This window comes from Metschnikowia bicuspidata (assembly GCF_001664035.1).
Source record: "Metschnikowia bicuspidata var. bicuspidata NRRL YB-4993 chromosome Unknown METBIscaffold_1, whole genome shotgun sequence".
In the NCBI taxonomy this organism is placed as follows: domain Eukaryota; kingdom Fungi; phylum Ascomycota; class Pichiomycetes; order Serinales; family Metschnikowiaceae; genus Metschnikowia; species Metschnikowia bicuspidata.
In genome coordinates, this window is record NW_017387731.1 from 3,138,683 (window position 1) to 3,156,279 (window position 17,597).

The window sequence follows — 17,597 nt, forward strand, 5'->3', positions numbered from 1 at the left end:
TTGTGCCCTTTTTTTTTTTTTTTTTTTTTTTTTTTTTTTGGTAGATTCATTTGATTAATGGAGCAAAGGGACATAAAATAGCTTTTTCTTTGTTTGTACATCGGAAGAGGCTGCCTTTGGCCTTAATAGTAGTGTTTTGAAATCTCAACTAAAGCACTTCCAGCAATTCTTTTACATGATATTCTCAGCATGGAGCAACAGGTGAGATCGAGTAGTGAAACACGTTCCAAAGTATAACAATTAAGTCACTCCGGATTACAGAGCATGGGGTCAACTCCATTCCAGTCTTCTCCTAATCCTGCCTGAATACATCAAAAGACAATTTGAAGCAGACATGATGTCCTCCAGCTCATACTCTCTATTGAACAGTAAATAAATTACAGGCTGCACGTGACGCACTTTTCAACATGCGCGACGCGCTCATCAGAATTGATGCGAATCAATCGGAGTAAGTACGTGAAATCCTATTATTATATATCACCGTTGATTTTCTCTCACGATGTCGGAATCCCCAGAGCCCAATGCTGTGGCACCGCTTCCCGACTTCAACACGGATTTACCGTCTTATTACCCGGTACATCTGTCGCTCAAAATGACAACGGATTTTGCGCCACATCTGTATGTTAAACAAATAGATGAACAGCTCGTAACGGTGAGGAATAGCGTCGACCGGTTCCTCAAATATATGACTAGTAATGTGCACTTATTCCAGGACGAAAACGCCACGAAATTCCTCGGCGCCCAGAGACAAAACTATGCCGATCTTCTCATGCTGAAACACAAGCTCCTGAATTACCAGGACAGTTTCAAGTCAACACAACGAAACATTATAGAGAGTAGGCGAAATGAGCCGGACTTGAGCCTCGAAAACCTTGATTTCTATCGTAACATGGACAAGGAGAACTTTGCAGATTCCGTAGCCTTGACGCTCGACAACACCCTGGGTTCGGATGACGCGTTTACACAAACCTTACATGCTGACTCCGTCTACCAGTTTTTGAAAAACGCGCTTTTCGTCATCGAAAACCCCGAATACCCGCTTCCAGATGAATCCACGGACGAAGAGTTGGCTGTTTCTGGTGGCAAAGTGTCCCTAAAGGATCCGCTTTCGATGGACTACTTCTCCGAGCCTGTGATCTCGCTGCGCTGTCAACATGTGTTCGAAAGTAAGTATATCCGACAGCAGCTAGAGCATAACTCCAAGATCAAGTGCCCAATCACAGGCTGCCAGGCCGATTTAACTGCACGGGACTTGAAGGATGATAGGCTCATGGCCTTGAGGATCAAGGTATTCCAGGCCAGGGCAAAAAAGAGAGAGCAGAGAGTCAGAATTTGAGCGACAGCTCAAGCTCTTGGGTGTTTTTTTCTCGTGCATCCCATTCTATGTTCACCTGAAGTCTATGGTTTTCGAGGAAAGTTACTTTTTGGTCTTGATGCAGCTATAGGTGATCAATGACTCTGTGAATTATCGGTTCAAGGGGGTAACAGACGCCATGAGTCGAAATTGCATGCTTTTGTAAATACGCCAAGGAGGCTTCCCAGGTCGGCTTTCGTATGATTCGCAAATTCGTTCAATATAAGCAGGGGAGAATTGCTGATCATGACGATGCTCTTGTCTACAGATGCTCTATTTTGATTCATGGAAACCTGGATGTTGTGGGTGTGCAAAGATTCGATTTAGAATGGAGTGATTCACGGCTGAGAAATAAATACAGCCTTTACCCAAAAAACTCCAAAATTGTGCCGTCTTGGTGGACAAAGCTGAAGTAAAATTGGCAACACTCGAAGACTGAGCTTTCAGTCATGATATCGAATAATTGGACTACATTCGCCACAAATTTCCAAATACTCTTGCACTACAATCCTTACCTCTTGGGATCTGAAGAATGAAGCCGAACTTTACGAAGATTCTGGACCTTAGAAACAAGCCTAGGGGTTTGAAACCAGAAATCCGTCTCATATGGACAAGCGTGGAATCCTATTCATCCGAAGGATCATGAGCGGAAAAAAAAACGGCATTGAGAACGTCTACTAATGCAGAAAGCTTAAACAAAAAAATCGTCTGTTAAAGATTTAAAGAGCTAGCAGAAAAGGAAATCGACACACAGAGAAGGTACTAGTGAGGCCACACTCCGCATCTCCACACTGTCGAACACCTCATATCCTACCCAAAAAGCATTTTCTTTCTTCGAAACAAATTAAGTTCTAATGTTTGCAATTTCTAATTTTTTGCAATTTTTGAGTCAAGAGATGAAAGCTTTTTGAAACTCGCTATTGTCCGTTAAACCACGAGGTGAGTGCGCGTTGTCTTGCATAAAAATACCCTTGCGTATTAGATATTAAACAATCCCTTCACAACGAGCTGAATCATCCTAGCCATTCCACAAAATGCTGCAATATCCCAACACTCCGCACAAGGTTGACGTGCCTGTTCTAGATCTCGATGAGCCCGATGATGACACGTTCCCAATCGAAAATCCGGGCACAAACCTGTACAAGTTCATGGATCTACTGGACTATGCGAACCAGGGCCAGGCATCTAATACCCCCGGCATTCTCCGCAGAATCCAGAATTTTTTCAAGCCAAACGATCGAACGGGTTTGTATGAGCCCTCGGAAAATAACAGTGACATTGATTTCTTCAACATCGATGATGACGATGCCGCCGCGGGGAACGACTCCATGTCCGATCTAAGGAAGTATCAGATCACCAGGCTAGAGCGGAAACTCAACAAGACAATCTTGTGCTTTGCATGCGGGCTTGTTTTTGTGTTTGCGTTCCTTTTCTTGAAGAAAGACGGGCTAATGCCCGCCGAACTGCCACTGCAAAAGATTCTTCTCTCCAACTCAACGCATGTCTTCCATCCCACCACACTTCTTATATCTTTGGACGGATTTCATCCGCACTACATCAACGCGGAAAACACGCCCACACTTCACAGGATGCTTGTGGATGGATATGGAGCCCCGCACATGGTGCCATCGTTTCCCTCGCTGACGTTTCCTAATCATTGGACCTTGGTCACGGGTCTCTATCCCGCGGACCACGGTATTGTGGGCAACACCTTCTACGACCCGCTCTTAAAAAAGCAGTTCATCAATACAAACCCGGACTTGGGGCTCGACCCGCAGTTCTGGCAGGGCGGTGAACCCGTTTGGACCACCGCTGCAAAACAAGGCGTGCGTTCAGCCATCCACATGTGGCCAGGAAGTGAGGTTCCAGGTGTTGGCGATAATGGGCCTACCTATATTGACAAGTATAATGGTTCGGAGCCGCTTGCGGCCAAAGCGGATCGTATTTTTTCGTGGCTTGACATCGACGATTTGAGCCGGAGGCCAGAACTTATTCTCGCATATGTACCGACAATTGACCAGTTTGGACACAAGTTCGGGATCAGCGGGCCGGAGTTGACCGGCGCCTTGCGCTATGTGGACGAGTTTGTACAGCTCACACAGGACAAGTTGGCCCAGCGAAATCTTCAGGACATCGTCAATGTCATTGTAGTGAGTGATCACGGCATGGCGCCCACCTCAAACGATCGGCTTCTTTTCTTGGATGATGTGGTCGAAATCACTAAAATCGAGCACATCGATGGCTGGCCGTTGTTCGGCTTAAGGCCCCGGCCGGAACACTCTGTCGATGAAATATACCTGGAAATCAAAGCAAACCTTGATTCTGCGACCCCAGACACCCAGGATAATTTCAATTTGTACCGTGTGGAAGAAATCCCTCCGGAATGGCAGTTTGGTGGCAACTTGACCGACCATAAGTTCAACTACCGCCTTGCCCCAATCTGGATAGTGCCAAACGTAGGCTATTCCGTCACCACCCGAGCAAAGTTCGCAGAGAACAACAACGACTACTACCCCAAGGGTGTGCATGGCTATAACAATACGCATTTGCTAATGCGGGCGATCTTCTTGGGCCAGGGCCCTTACTTCGAGCAGAAGCTTTCTGAAAACAAGAAAGTCTTGCCTTTCACCAATGTCAATGTGTATAACATTGTATGTGAGACTTTGCAAATCACGCCTGGTGTGAACAACGGAACAGTTTCCGGAAAGGGTTTCTCGATATCCACAGAAAACTCCTTACCTGATGACTGGTCTGATAATTTGGTGTTTCCAGATTTGCCATATGAAGTGGAACACATTGTCCGAAACGCCACTTACGACCAGTTGTGGCGTCTTTCTCTGGACCAGGCGCTAGCTGACGCAGTAGAGGACAATTACGGGGACGTGTACTCGTCACTAGAATCATTTGCATCATCTACGCCATTACCCGAATCCTTGTCGTTGCCAGGACCTAGTGATTTCATTCAATCTGAAATGCTGACCTCATCTGCGCAGAGCACTGAAACAGGCCACAAAAATGGCTTCTTTGGCAACCTTTTGGGCAGTGTAGGCGACACCATTGATAATCTCGATGAAAGCTTGGAAGATGCTTTTGACAATGCTATTGATTATGCTGAATCGTGGTTTGATGGCGGTACTTGAATGATTGACAAATCCAGGAGCCGACGTTCTCGGAGCCAGAGATTTGGTTTGCCTCAAATTATTCCATTGGGCAAGCAAGTCAGTCAATCCTAGGAATAGGAGGAAGACTGAAAGCATTAGCGAACTTACTCATGCACTCGTATTCAGATATACCTCGGAAGGTTCTCTGAGGCTCAAATTATTGCAACGAAACTGGGTTTGTACGTCACCCCGGTACTTTCAAGCACATTCCACTTGAGCATTCAACACTGGCTCAACCTGTGCTTCGTCTGAAACCAGCAGCTAATACGTTGAAATACAATTTATACCCATATATGTCCATAGTACTTATAGCTAATTATACAATATCTATGGTTTCTTGACTTCCTTCAGACCAAAAATGTGATTCATGCACCCAATCCCACGTCCCTCTTGAAGACTTCAGATAAAGGAGAATAGTACAGTGCACATCACTTTTCTCTTGTGTCCCTCTAATCACACACCAAACTGTGAAATGCCGTGAACGAAAGAACAACTCATTGAAAGCGAGAACTTGGCTTGCCTGCATTATTGAATGCATCCAATTGATCAGCACCGCATGAAATGTCCAGAAAAAAGAATCCGATTCTTAAGCCCAAACACGGCCACCATTGATTTTTAAGTAAAACGCGGCATGTTTTTCGTCTAAATTATAACTAGAACTTCTCCCATACAGTCATTTCCAACTACCTTCCATGCAACTATTTACCATGTCTCGAAAGGGTCTCTGTCAACCTGACTCACCTCGATTTCCGCTTCTGGGAGTTCTTTCTCCAACTGAGATTTCAAAACTCTCAAAAAAGCTCTCTCTGTGTTGGTGTGGTTGCAGGCCACTACTGAAGACCCCGTCTCTGTGAAATAGAGTGCTTCATGATGAGACAACTCGCCGGTAAAATACAAGTCTGCATGTGTGCCCTTGAATACCGACCCACCCGAGCCCGCACAGATGGCAATTGTACGTATGGCCTGCGTCAGATCGCTCTTCCTTGCAGTGGCTACTTGCACATGCGTCAAATTCAAAGACGACTTCACATTATTCACGAGCTCGCTAAGTGGTGCGCTTTGTGCAAGCGTCACTAATCTTCCCATACCGCAGCCCTCTTCTTTCGAATCGGGGAGGATCACCTCTCTTGTGCTTTCCTTGAAAGAACCAGAGATACCGTCCGCCAAGAAATCGTTAACACCTCCTTTCGCACTATCAACGGCAGTGTGTGGAGAATACACGCTAATGTTGTTTTGAATTAGTCTAAGCAAAGATTTCTGTTGGGGGTCCTTAGGCGTAATGGACTTCAATCCCCGGAAAATAAATGGGTGGTAGGCAATCACAACATTGCTATTATTTTTGACAGCTTCGCTTGCCACTGATTGTGTCAAGTCAATGGTCAAAAGTATCTTACATTTTTCTTCGCTTTCAGGAGCTGTCTCGGAAGAAGAGTCTACCAATAAGCCGGTGTTGTCCCATGATTTGTCTGCTAGGTGCAACGGGTACAATTTCTGGACTAATCGTTAGTTCTGAATATTATAGTTTTATTTGGTCGTTAACATACTAGCGTTTGTTACTCTTGCGATTGTTTTACTCGACGTGGGGGAGGGCATGTTTGCTAATGGAAGACAACTCAAGCTGAGCTCCGAATCCATTTATCGATCTTTCCATTGTATACAGGATTTACTGGAGTGGTTTTGTTCGAATACGTGAATCAAAAGTCTTTCTAATCTTCAAAGTCCAGTCACCGAGGCAAAACATCGCTAGTCATGAAGATAATTTATACATCTTGCGATTTTGGTTTGATGTCACACCAGCCATCTATCTACTTTACGCAGAGAAGTCGCCATCTGTTTCCTCATAAGCTTGGATGTGCTCACTTAACGCAGACACCTGACTTATGTCTTGAATGACCCGTGAGTCCAAAAATAATGCGCAAGCCCGGAATCGAACCGGGGGCCCAACGATGGCAACGTTGGATTTTACCACTAAACCACTTGCGCTTTGAAAATTGGAAAGGCTGCCCCCTGCCAGAATTGAACTAGCGACCTTTGCATTACAAGTGCAACGCTCTACCACTAAGCTAAGGAGGCAACTGTTGAATATTCCTAATCTGGACACTTTATTTTCTGCAAAGTCTACTATCTGGATTGCACTGATACATGTTCATTTATCTTCTTCAAAGCCTTATTCTGAGTGGTTTACTTCATATTTATTCAAATCCGGCTCGATTAAAGCTGCTGCCAGGTACGTGCCATGAGGACTGTCCAGGCCGTGACTAACGGAAGGGGACGGGCCGAGCTACGACACTTGGTACGTAGCTGGGAGCTGTTTAAAGGTTTTTTATATATATTCGTTATATAGTTTTGCCCCTTTAATCAGATGAATCTACCAAAAAAAAAGTCAAGGGGAAGAAAAAGGAAATGAGCTCCTCAATTCTCTTCCAACCAGCTGAGTTGACGCAACTAATATAGGAGACTTATTGTGAGAATCGACGACATAAATCTCAATATGTAAACATAAGCTCGCGAAAGAAAAAAACATTCAAGCAGTGAATAACAGAAGGGGGACCGATTATCGACAGTAGATATGTATTTGAGCGCTTTTTGAAGATTCCCATATAAAATTTGTATTTTCGTTCCTTGAATTAGGTGAATCTCACCAAGAAAGCAGAAAGACATACAAAACATAAATTATTTCAGCTAGTCGCCCGAATTACTAAGAAAAGTACACTCTCTGCGGTTGTAGCCAAAGGCTTATGTCGGGTACCATTTGATGAGATCTTGAAAGCTAGCTAGCCCGTAGCCACCTGAGATGGTATGGCATCTGCTCTCGTCTATTGTGGAATTCTTTGGCTATTGGTGTATATGCTCCTACATTGCTGTTGCTACACTTGCAAAAGCGATCTTGACGTGTAAAGTTTTCTCAAATAATAGTAATAGTATTAGGTGGTGGGTTAGATGTGGACAGATTAAGGTGAAGAACATGTTCTAATAGGAGACACATGATCTGGTGTGGTAAAATCAAAAACGAATTTATATATTGCCTTCAGCTTTTAGATACATTCCCATTCTTCCTTTGTTGACGGTACGCGCTCTCTCTTTGTTTTCCAATAAAGAGCTTGTATAAGACACACAATTGGACAACATTCGATTCGATTCAACTTAAAACTATGTTCTCTTTGTCTCGAAGAAGACCTTGGCTTCTTGTACCCCAGTTCAATGCTCCTGACAAGGCCAAAATGAAAATACACTAAAACTAGTAACGCTTTGAGTATAAACCTTTCAAGGGCCTAGCAAGAATGACTAAATTTTCGAACCATTGGAGTTTTAAAAGCGCAATTTACCGGTGGATTGAATTTATTTGAGGTTATTGAAGATTGTGTATGACTGGCAAAATTATTTACGTCAGTTCTTTTTGAAAGACGGTCCTTAGACCGACAAAAGTTGTGTTCGTGATTTTTGAAGTCAAGCATCGGGAACTAGAGAAGTTAGACTTATCCACGGGTCTCAATGTGGGTCACATCTTTCAATTCTCATTTTTTAGACTTTTTTAAGCTCATACTTTGTTGACGACGATATGGTTCTTACTTTTTAATTCTAAAAAAGGTACAAAAAGAAAAGCAAAGAAAAAAATGCCAGATTCTTCGAAAGGCAATTCATAAACCACTATAGTGTTTCGCCCGGCAAAAAACAGTACCTTTGCATTTTTATTTTCGCACCAATTCCTCATATATTTTGAAATTTTCCATGGCAAAAAAAGACAAGTCAGATTTAGACAAAATGATACAGTTTTCTTTCGAAAGATACACTAGGCGTATAACTTTATTAATTCACCTCTTTGAAGTTGGCTTGTTCTGATGTAGTGTATGCGAAATGCCCCTACTTGGCATTATGACATGGTATTTTGTATCGGCGAATCATATCAATGCGCAATTTCGGGGGCACTGCCAACCTTTGTTTTGCTTCTTAGTTGACTAGTGACTATTGGCTTAGACTAGTAAGGTATGATACCTGAATAAATGACCACACTCATATTTTTCCATGAATCAGCGGGGCCGTCCTAATCTTTATCTACTTACAGTGGCTTTTTGATTCATCATCACGTTCTTATGGTCGCATTTAATATTGGAGACACGTGTCAAAGATACAGCAATGTCTAATGCTGGTCATGTTGACCCCTATTTGGGAAACCTGGTAAGGCATAAGACAGAGGCAGGAATAGACACACACTTCGAAGGATGAAAGATATTTTCGCCAGAAATTTCAAACACTTGGCCTATGATTTTCAGGGACTCTAATCACACTTTCACAAGAACGCCAATGTTGATAGAAGCTCGCATGGTGAGGCAGAATGTTACAATGGAATACAGCTATGATCTCTACATCCACCTGACCCTCGTTGAATGTGAACATTTCGAGCTTTGCAGACCATAGCGGTCATGGCTTGATGCTGCACCATGAAAGCTTCATCGTGTGTCCTCTATACTTTTTATTGAATGTTGCCATGATAATTTTCCGTCGTGCTCTAAAATCCAGGAGCTAGTTGTATTTGGCCCGCGTGACTATAAGGTGGCCCGAAAACTAGGAACAATAACTGGATTATGAGCAAAATGAGCTGCCCAAAGTATTAACACGTATTGGTTTCCTGCATTCTCACGGCATCTATGAGAGATCTGCCACCATATGGTTTTCAGCATGTTCTCCGAGATCCGGGAAGCCAGATGGTTTTCCGTTTCTCAAGATGGGCAATACGTCCCAAAATGTATTTTTGATAGACGCGGATCAGACAAATCTACTAAAAAACTGATATGTCGAAGAAACTCAACCGATCAGAAATCTCAACGATCTACTTCGGCATCGCAACCTCTCAATTTCGCGTAGATACGCACCCTGACAGCCGTACACGAGAAACAGCAATACACCATACCGTGAGATGCCTTAAAAAATCCGTGGCATCCGTTTGCATCTTCAGCGCCAACACCACTTTTTTTCTTGACGAAAACACACTCGCAAGAACAGCCGTTGCTATACTTCAGAAAAATATACAAGCAATAAAGCTGTTGCCATACGCTGGGAAGAAAAGACTGGTTGAGGCTTCTCAAAGAGAAAATCAAGGACACAACCCACCTCTACAAATAGGCGTGGGAACGTATCGCTAGAATCAAGGTAAAAACAAGCGCGGGCCAAACCCCCTTTTTTTATACAACCATCATGGACATTGAACTTGAGGACGTGGGCGCGCCCTTTCTTGGCAACACAAAACAAACCGAGGCCGCGGATTTCGGGCGCCTCGCGCAGCGCTCGGTCGCGGACTCGTATTCGGTGGAGTTCGAGGGTTGCGACGTAGCAGTGGACTCGCTCGACTGGCGCAACAGCGTGCTTTTGCGGTTGCAGGTTCTCGCCGGCTTCTGCAACTTTGTGTTGTTTGGGCTTGCGGACCAGACCATCGGCACGGTGATCCCGGTGCTCGAGGATTACTACGAAATGGATGACATGCGCACCGGGTTCATTTTCCTCGCGCAGACCGCGGGGTACTTTGTCATGGCGCTCGCGACCGAGCTCTGCCACCGGCGCTTGGGTGTGCGGGGCGTCGGGGTTCTCGGGGCCCTCAGCATGGCGCTCGCATATCTCGTGATCCACCAGCGGCCGCCGTACTCGGTTTTCGTGGCCGCGTACTTTATCTCGGGGCTCGGCTTCGGGTCCTTGGACGCCAGCTTCAACGGCTGGATGAGCAATCTCGTCGACCTGAACCAGCTCTTGGGCATTCTCCACGGCTGCTACGGCATCGGGTGCATGATTTCGCCGCCGCTCGTGACGCGGCTCCTTGAAAAGGAAACCAACCCGTGGGCCTGGAACGACTACTACTTGGTGCTCAGCAGCATCGCTGCCGTATGCACGGTGTACTTTGGGGTGGTGTTCCGCCACGAGACCCCGGCCAAGTACCGCTTCATGGTATTGATGAACGAGGCACGCAAGGCGCGCGAGGTTTCGTGGGATGAGGTGTCTGACATTGAGAGTCTAGACACGTCCACCACCGAGGCTTCCGGTCTCGAGGACTTGGCAGCTTCTGCAGACCCGCCAGAACCCAAAGAATTTGCCGCAGACCTGGTGCCATTGTCGGTGGCGCTCGGCTCAAAACAGGTGTGGCTGTTTTCGCTTCTCATGTTCATCTACGTGGGCGCGGAGTCGGCCTTCGGCACCTGGCTTGTCACCTTCCTCACCCGCATAAATGGTCTCTCGTACAAGCTGCTGTCGTACATGGCCACGACCTTTTGGATGGGGCTCACGTTGGGCCGCATATTCTTGGGCTTTGTTACCGCCCACTACTTCCGCAACGAGTTCAACGCAAACTGGTGCTACATGGCGCTTTCGCTCCTAGGCCACGTCATGTTCTGCATAGTGGTACTTACGCCCTATACGTGGCCCTTGTTCCCCATCGTACTCTTCCTGGGGCTTTTTGTCGGGCCCATATTCCCCACCAACATCGTTGCTGCCATCCGCGTCTTGCCGGTAAAATTCCACGCCAGTGGTGTCGGCTTCATCTGCGCATTCGGAGGCGGCGGTGCCGCCGCGGTGCCGTTTTTGGTCGGCCTTATCGCTGAAGCCAGCGACTTGGGGCTCCGTTTCTTTCCAACCACCGTCGCGCTTCTCTACTTGGGTCTCTTGGTGTTCTGGACTGTCGTGCGCTCGAAGTACATACCAAAGCTCCCGCCCTCGTCGTGATGCTGCGGTTTATAGACCTGAATAATGATAGACTTTTTGCATAGCATGTCCCCTGGTGGTCACGTGCCCTTGCCGTCGCACACTGATTTTTCCTGGTCCGGTGTCTCCGTCTAAATGGTCCCTCCTTGGGCCTTCCATTCCTCGGGCGTGAAGCCCTTCTGAGTGAATGCATGGATTGATGCAATTTCTGTTTTTAACGCCGTGTTAACCATGCGATGTCTCATGAGCTTGTTTTTTCCTTGGAACTTCGGCGTCACGATGATCACGGCAAACGCCTGGCCACATCCTCCAGACATGTCCTCAACTTGCACAAGCGGGGCTTCAAGGCGCTCGGAAATTATATCCTTGAGTTCGTTGGCAGTCAACAGCATTGTTTTGTGTATTTCTTGAGTTCGTGTGAGTGGTAGATTTTTTCGATAAGATCTTTCAATGAGCGTGAAGTTGGTGGTCATTGCCACCTATATACAGTACATCACGGTTGGGTGGCGCTGTGGGTGCAACAGGTTGGGTTGAATTACTTGATGTTTTTTCTCCAGGCGTGACATACTCTCTCAGGGGCTTATTGTTTGATTCTTTTTATTGAGATAACTAATTACGTACGTCCCACCACCATTATCGGTTCTGCTTTTCAGCAGCATGCACTTTGGTCTGTCCGCTCTTGATTGTGTTTGGGTATCTGGGCTCGGTGTAGCTATTATTTCTCATGAACTTTAGGAAGAAGTCAGGATTTTCTTTGGCAACCTTGCTTATTTTGCTCTGAATCTCCTTGGAAGGAAGAGATTCTGTCTTGGGCAATAAATTGAACTCGCACTTAATGTAGAATTCCCATAAATCATTGGGAATGAGGGCGAGGTCTTCATGGATCTCGATCAACAGGTTCACGACCTCAATACCGAGAAAGTGTGCATCGCTGGATTGATTTTCACCATTGTCCCCGCTTGCTGCTTTGGAAAGGAGGATATTGGGCGCAAGAACCGTAGCCAAATTGTGCGTGTCCATTTTTGAACCTGTTTCCTCATCAATCTCTGCAAACGAAGCCACCCAACTGAAAAAGTAGAGAAGAACTTCAAGAAGATTCCGGTGGCTTCGCGGAAGCAAGCAGTATGAAAGCTGTAACACTCTCTTTGCTTTTGCCGGATTCTCCGCCCTTCTCGAAGAGATCCACACATCATACAAATTGAACGTTAGAAGCGGATTAGGTAGTTCTCTGAGCCATTTCTTCATCAATGCAGCGAGTTGCACGGCAGAGTAGTTCCCATAATTCGGGGATTTCAAAGGTGCGGCATTTATTTGCTCCGTTAATTCACGAAGGTTCTTGATGTTTCCGTTCAATCGAAATATACCCTTGACAGAAACATCTTTTTGTCGAAGGGCGAGAATGATATCCTCCATTAGCATGGGGATTCGTAATTGTGAAGGACCGACACCTAAGCTAGTGTCCACGCCATATTTCTTGGCCACTTCTTCCAAATCCAGACCGAACACGTTCATAGACTTGCTTTTGTCGCCCCCGAACTTGAATTTGTCCCAGAATGTATTTGACTTCTTAACCTGGGCATGCGCCAAGAGCTCTTCGCGAGCGAACTGATTACTTATGCTTAACAAGGCCTCAATGGCAATGTGGCGCATGATTGTGTGTTCTTGCGGTGTCAATTCCGAGAAATACTTGTGTTTGTCTTGTGCTCTTTCCTCAGAACTAAGAGGTTTTTGGGAAAGCTCATTCGAGAACTTGGTATTGCTAACTGACCTTATCTGCAGATTGTTCTTCTGGTATAGGGAATTGTGGTGTTTAAACGCGTTGGGCCGTTGTTCTCTTGCTTGTTCTGCAGCAACGATTCTAGGAATATCGTCCAAAGTCAAAGACTTCTCATTCTTCAAGAGATCCGAAGTGCGGCCCAAGCTAATCCCTGTCATAGTTTGAGGTGGCTCGTCACGGATTCTGATTGGGCTGTTGTGAGAGTCAAAGTAGTCAGAATCGCGGCGCAGGGTTGTAAAGGACATAGAACTTGAGGAGCTTCCTTGTCTTTCAACAGGTAATCTGTCTTCAGCATCACTCGAGGTGTTGTCGGCCCTCGCCGTCGCAGCTTCTGGAGCACCTAAAATGACTGACTTTCTGGCACTTTGCTTGACTGAGTTACCGAGTTTCTGACTTTCTCTTTTTTGCCTCAAGGTGGTGACTTCATCGAGCGTTTTCAAGTATGTTGTTTCTGTTTCTGAGGGTTCCTCCAGGATATGGGACATATCAGAGGCAGGCTTGAGGTAGTCCACCGACCCCGACGCAATTATACTGTCTTTCTTTATAGCGACCTTGGATCTGGAAAGGGCGATTTTCAATAGGTAGACTAGCTGGGAGAGATCTGATACCTTGATAAATCCAGACGTGTAACCCATGCCCGACGCAGTATCCGACATTGCGCAATCGGAGCATGCTATCTTGTTGTTCAGACTGTATAAGAATGACTCGACTCTGAATTCATTTGATGGTTTCCGGTGACAGCCTGAGCACTCGAAACACTTGTGATGCCATCTGAACTCTGCAAACATAATGCACGACTTTTCGATGCTTTTGGAACACGAGCGGCATGCATCAGTTGAGTTGTGAGGCACAGAGAAACGGGCGGCAAAAGATCTTTTCCCGTCACCTTCAGCCTTTGAGGCCAAGTCGACTTCCTCGTAATTTTTCACTAGGCCCAAGAACCCGTCCAACGCTTTTGTGTCGCCGCGGAGCTTGTTTAGGGCGAGGGCATTGTTTAAACCAATTCTGATCAAGAGCTTCAAGTAGTGCGCACATCCAGTAATCACGGCAAGGAGTTCAGAGGAGAGACTGCCGGATTCAGCAATCTTGTGTGATTTTCTTAGAATGGCCAAGTAGCTCATGAGCTTGCCCGAAATATTTCTGGGCTCCTTTCGAAGCGCCTGGAATTTGTCGAACGCATCCACGGAGTACACTTCGTCCAAGAGCGCTGTTTTGGAGTCGCTTAGCGACACACTGTCAGGCTTGCATTCCAAGCACATGTTCTGCACATGGTCCAATGCCTGGAACAAGACTTCCAAATAGAGCACCAACTTTCCTGTGGTCAATAGTCCGGTCAGGCGTTTGCCCGCACATGCGGAGAGAAGCATTTCGGAGATGCACGAAGCCGAGGTTTCCTCGAAGCCGGACAAGACAACCCAGCAGTTCATAACTGCAGTCTCGATTTTCTGCTCTGACATGACCAAGTCTTGTACAGTGATGTTGGCGAGGGCGGCGGCGTCAAGAGCGAAGTTTTCCGGTAGGCCCACCGATTCCATGGTAACGCTCACGTTCCAGAACTTGAACACCATGTAGCACTCCGGATGCCACTGCTGGACCTTCCCGCTCTTGAAGAGCTCGACAAACTGCTTGACGATCGAAGAATGACAGCCCTCGCATTTGGTGGCGTAGAGCTGCGAGTAGTGGAAATGGCAGTAGACGCTGTTGTCGTGTTCGTAGTAGCTCTCGTCGGACTCAAAGACCTTGCCGCAGGCATGGCATTTGAAGTGCTCCAAGTGGTACTTGTTCCCTAGCGCGGTGATGTACGGACCCCGCAAGGCGCTATCGCAGGAATGACAGATGAGACTCAACTTCTTGAAGTAGTCATACTCACAAAGCGGCACCTGGACGGCCGTGCCCTGGGCCGTGAGGACCTCGTGGGGGAAGAACTTGGCCAGGCAAAGCGCGCCGCACTCGTGGCACTTGAAGCATTCGACGTGGTACGCGTTGTTGAGCGCCCGCACGAACTGGCCGTTGATAGCCTGGTGGCACAGGCTGCAGGTCTTGCGTTTTTTTATGGAAGGCCGCGATCTCTGCTGGTGCTGCTGCGCCTGTGGCGGCGTGGCACGCGTGGACTGAGTGGCAGGCGTGGACTGAGTGGCAGGCGTGGACTGAGCTGGTGGCATGGGCTGTGGGCCCTGCTGGTCACCCAGAGACCGCACGATTGGGCCCAGACCAGGAGGCGGCACCACCGTGACGGCGCGCAGCGAGGCCTGGGCGACCAACGCAGGCGGCGCCGGGGCCAAAGACGGCCCGTCTGGCGTGCGCGGGCCCGAATCCGGCCGCGGATCACGCGGCGAAGCGGCCGCCGGCACGCCAGGCGCGTACGCTGCGAAGTGCGGCGGCGGCGTCTGCGGCGGGCGCGAGCTGTGGGTCTTGTGGGTCTTTTGGGCCGCGGCAGGAGGCACCCGCGGGCCCGGCGGCCCCCCCGGCCGGGAAAACGGCGCCACGGTGTCGGCCAGCAGCGGCGTCAGCAGATTGGTGGACGAGTACGCGCGAGGCGGCGGTCGTTGGGGCATCGGGGGCACTGGTTTCGGCAGGCCGGCGTGTTGGGACGCGTTTTTCGGCAGACCCAGCGGGAAAGACGCCATTTCTTCCGGCGAAATGGCGATGGTGTGGCGGTTGCTGGTGCGGCGGCGCGGCGTGGCCGGGAGCGGCGGGATGAGCTGGGTCCAGGCTGGGGCCGCCGGCAGCGGCCGTGCCGCGTGCACAAGGTCGTGGCTACGGCTGCGCGAATGGAACTTGAACAGCGGCGAGAGCGACGGCGACGGGTCCCGGGGGAGATCGGGAGCGGCCGGGCCCCCGGGGCGGACCTCGCGTGTTTGTGTCAGCGGCTGGGGGCGGAACGGCGGCGCGTTGAACGCCCGCAAAAAGCGCTTGGGGCTGGCCGGCGGCGCCTTGGCGTGTGGCAGGGCAGGCGGCTGGTCGGCCATGTGGGTTTGTGTTTTGGGCGCGGCGGAAGTCGGCCGGGCGGAGGGAAAGGAGTGACGAGAAGTGGGGGTCGGGCCGGGCGCGTGTTGTTGTGTGTTTTTGTTGTGTTTGTGTGTTTGTGTGTTTTGTGTGTTTTTTTGTGGCAGCCAGGACCCAGAAGGAGGATACGAGCCGTGGCTAAAAGCGGCGTGCCCGGCGGGTGCGTGTTGGACCTAGGCAGGGGCTGCGGCAGCGAGACCGATTTCTAGGGTTTGTGGGATCTGTGGGCTTTGTGGGATTGGGGGATTGAGACACTGGGAAGATTGGCGGGAGGGGTGGAATGCGCGGGTGTTTTTGCGGGAGTTTCCAGGTATTTTGGCGGGAGTTTCCAGGTGTTTTTGTGGGTGGTGCCAGGTATTTTTTGGGTGGTGCCTCGAGTGTTTTGGGTGGTGCCAGGAGTTTTTGGATGGTTTGCGTCGGTGTGTTTTCCAGGTGGCAGAGCCGCTGTTGGCACGAGGTGAGCACGGGGGCTCAAACAAAAACAGAGTGCTGAGACCCGGTGCGTGGAGCGGGTAAAAAAACCGGGGCCAGCGAGAAAACTTTTTGCGTGGGTTGGGCCAGGCGGGCCCGGGAAAAAAAGACGGCGGACGGCGGCCGGGGCCTATTGGGACGGGCCTTTTTGAGGGGGCCTATTTGGAGGGGCCTATTTGGAGGGGCCTATTTGGACGGGCCTATTTGGATGTGCCTATTTGGAGGGGCCTATTTGGATGGGCCTGGTTGGACTGGTGTTGGCCTGGTGCGGTGCCGGTATTTATGTTTAGTGCTTGGAGGCGGCCGGTTCGGGCAGTTCCGTCTCTGTGTGGGATGTTTCCTTTTTCGGCGCGGCTGGCGCGAGGGTGTCTGGCGGTGAGACGCCACGTCAAAAGGTGCTCTCTGCAGGCGGCCTGGCCTGGGTCCGGAGAGACTGGCTGTTGGTTTTTGGCGGAGGTTGGGTTTGCGTTTGGCTGCAGAATCCGCCGCGAGGGGAACCCGGGGCACATCGGAACGGCACGGCCTGCGGGCGTGCAGGAGGAGGTGTGGACTGGTCGGCCACAGCTGGCAATTACTGCAAAGTGAGCCTGTAGTTACTGCAAAAAAGAGACCTGCAATTACTGCGAAAGTGAGACCTGTAATAGTGAGACCTGCAATTACAACAAAGTGAGCTTGTAATTACAATAAGTGAGACCTGTAATTACAACACAGTGAGCTTGTAATTACAACAAAGTGAGCCTGTAATTACAACAAAGTGAGCTTGTAATTACAATAAGTGAGACCTGTAATTACAACACAGTGAACCCTGTAATTACAACATAGTGAGACCGGTAATTACAACAACGTGAGACCTGTAAGTACAACAAAACGAGGCTGTAACCACAACAAGTCAGTAAATGAGCCGGTAAGTACAAGTGACCTGTATTTACAATAGGAGAGTAAAAGAGAGTGTAATCTCAACAGAGCGAGCCTGTTATTACAACAAGTGAGTAAATGAGCCTTTAACTTCAACAGAATTGAGCCTGTAACTATATCAAAAGTGAGACCTGCAATCACAACAAGTGAGTAAATGAGCCTGCAAAGACAACATAGTAAGACCTGTAGTCACAACATCGTGAGACCTGTAATTACAACAAAGTGAGCC

At 48.4% G+C, this 17,597-nt stretch overlaps 6 protein-coding genes and 2 non-coding genes across 8 annotated transcripts; 3 read left to right on the forward strand and 5 right to left on the reverse strand.

Annotated features, from left to right (window-relative positions):
- Nucleotides 1–499: 499 nt before the first annotated feature.
- MMS21 (SUMO ligase) lies at nucleotides 500–1,336 on the forward strand (the record flags this gene model as incomplete). Its single annotated transcript, XM_018856667.1, has 1 exon — nucleotides 500–1,336. The coding sequence occupies one exon, from the start codon at nucleotides 500–502 to the stop codon at nucleotides 1,334–1,336; it is 837 nt and encodes a 278-aa protein (XP_018714222.1).
- Nucleotides 1,337–2,409: 1,073 nt separating this feature from the next.
- METBIDRAFT_16523 (nucleotide diphosphatase/phosphodiesterase) lies at nucleotides 2,410–4,182 on the forward strand (the record flags this gene model as incomplete). Its single annotated transcript, XM_018854654.1, has 1 exon — nucleotides 2,410–4,182. A coding segment is annotated over one exon (1,773 nt), but the record flags the coding sequence as incomplete, so codon positions are not given.
- A 1,035-nt stretch (nucleotides 4,183–5,217) lies between these two features.
- Nucleotides 5,218–6,108, reverse strand: NIF3 (Nif3p; the record flags this gene model as incomplete). The annotated part of the gene is made up of 2 exons (XM_018858574.1): nucleotides 5,218–6,011; nucleotides 6,060–6,108. 2 exons carry the CDS (start codon nucleotides 6,106–6,108, stop codon nucleotides 5,218–5,220), a joined length of 843 nt encoding a protein of 280 aa, XP_018714224.1.
- Nucleotides 6,109–6,427: 319 nt separating this feature from the next.
- On the reverse strand, nucleotides 6,428–6,498 carry METBIDRAFT_t58. Its single transcript has one exon. It is a non-coding gene; the product is annotated as a tRNA-Gly (tRNA).
- Nucleotides 6,499–6,516: 18 nt separating this feature from the next.
- On the reverse strand, nucleotides 6,517–6,588 carry METBIDRAFT_t57. Its single transcript has one exon. It is a non-coding gene; the product is annotated as a tRNA-Thr (tRNA).
- Nucleotides 6,589–9,543: 2,955 nt separating this feature from the next.
- Nucleotides 9,544–11,275, forward strand: METBIDRAFT_112188 (uncharacterized protein). The gene has a single exon (XM_018853934.1). It carries the CDS (start codon nucleotides 9,709–9,711, stop codon nucleotides 11,218–11,220), a length of 1,512 nt encoding a protein of 503 aa, XP_018714225.1. The 5' UTR covers nucleotides 9,544–9,708; the 3' UTR covers nucleotides 11,221–11,275.
- Nucleotides 11,276–11,330: 55 nt separating this feature from the next.
- METBIDRAFT_34644 (uncharacterized protein) lies at nucleotides 11,331–11,591 on the reverse strand (the record flags this gene model as incomplete). The annotated part of the gene is made up of 1 exon (XM_018856506.1): nucleotides 11,331–11,591. One exon carries the CDS (start codon nucleotides 11,589–11,591, stop codon nucleotides 11,331–11,333), a length of 261 nt encoding a protein of 86 aa, XP_018714226.1.
- A 241-nt stretch (nucleotides 11,592–11,832) lies between these two features.
- LRG1 (Lrg1p) lies at nucleotides 11,833–15,138 on the reverse strand (the record flags this gene model as incomplete). The annotated part of the gene is made up of 1 exon (XM_018856487.1): nucleotides 11,833–15,138. One exon carries the CDS (start codon nucleotides 15,136–15,138, stop codon nucleotides 11,833–11,835), a length of 3,306 nt encoding a protein of 1,101 aa, XP_018714227.1.
- Between the last annotated feature and the right edge of the window lie 2,459 nt (nucleotides 15,139–17,597).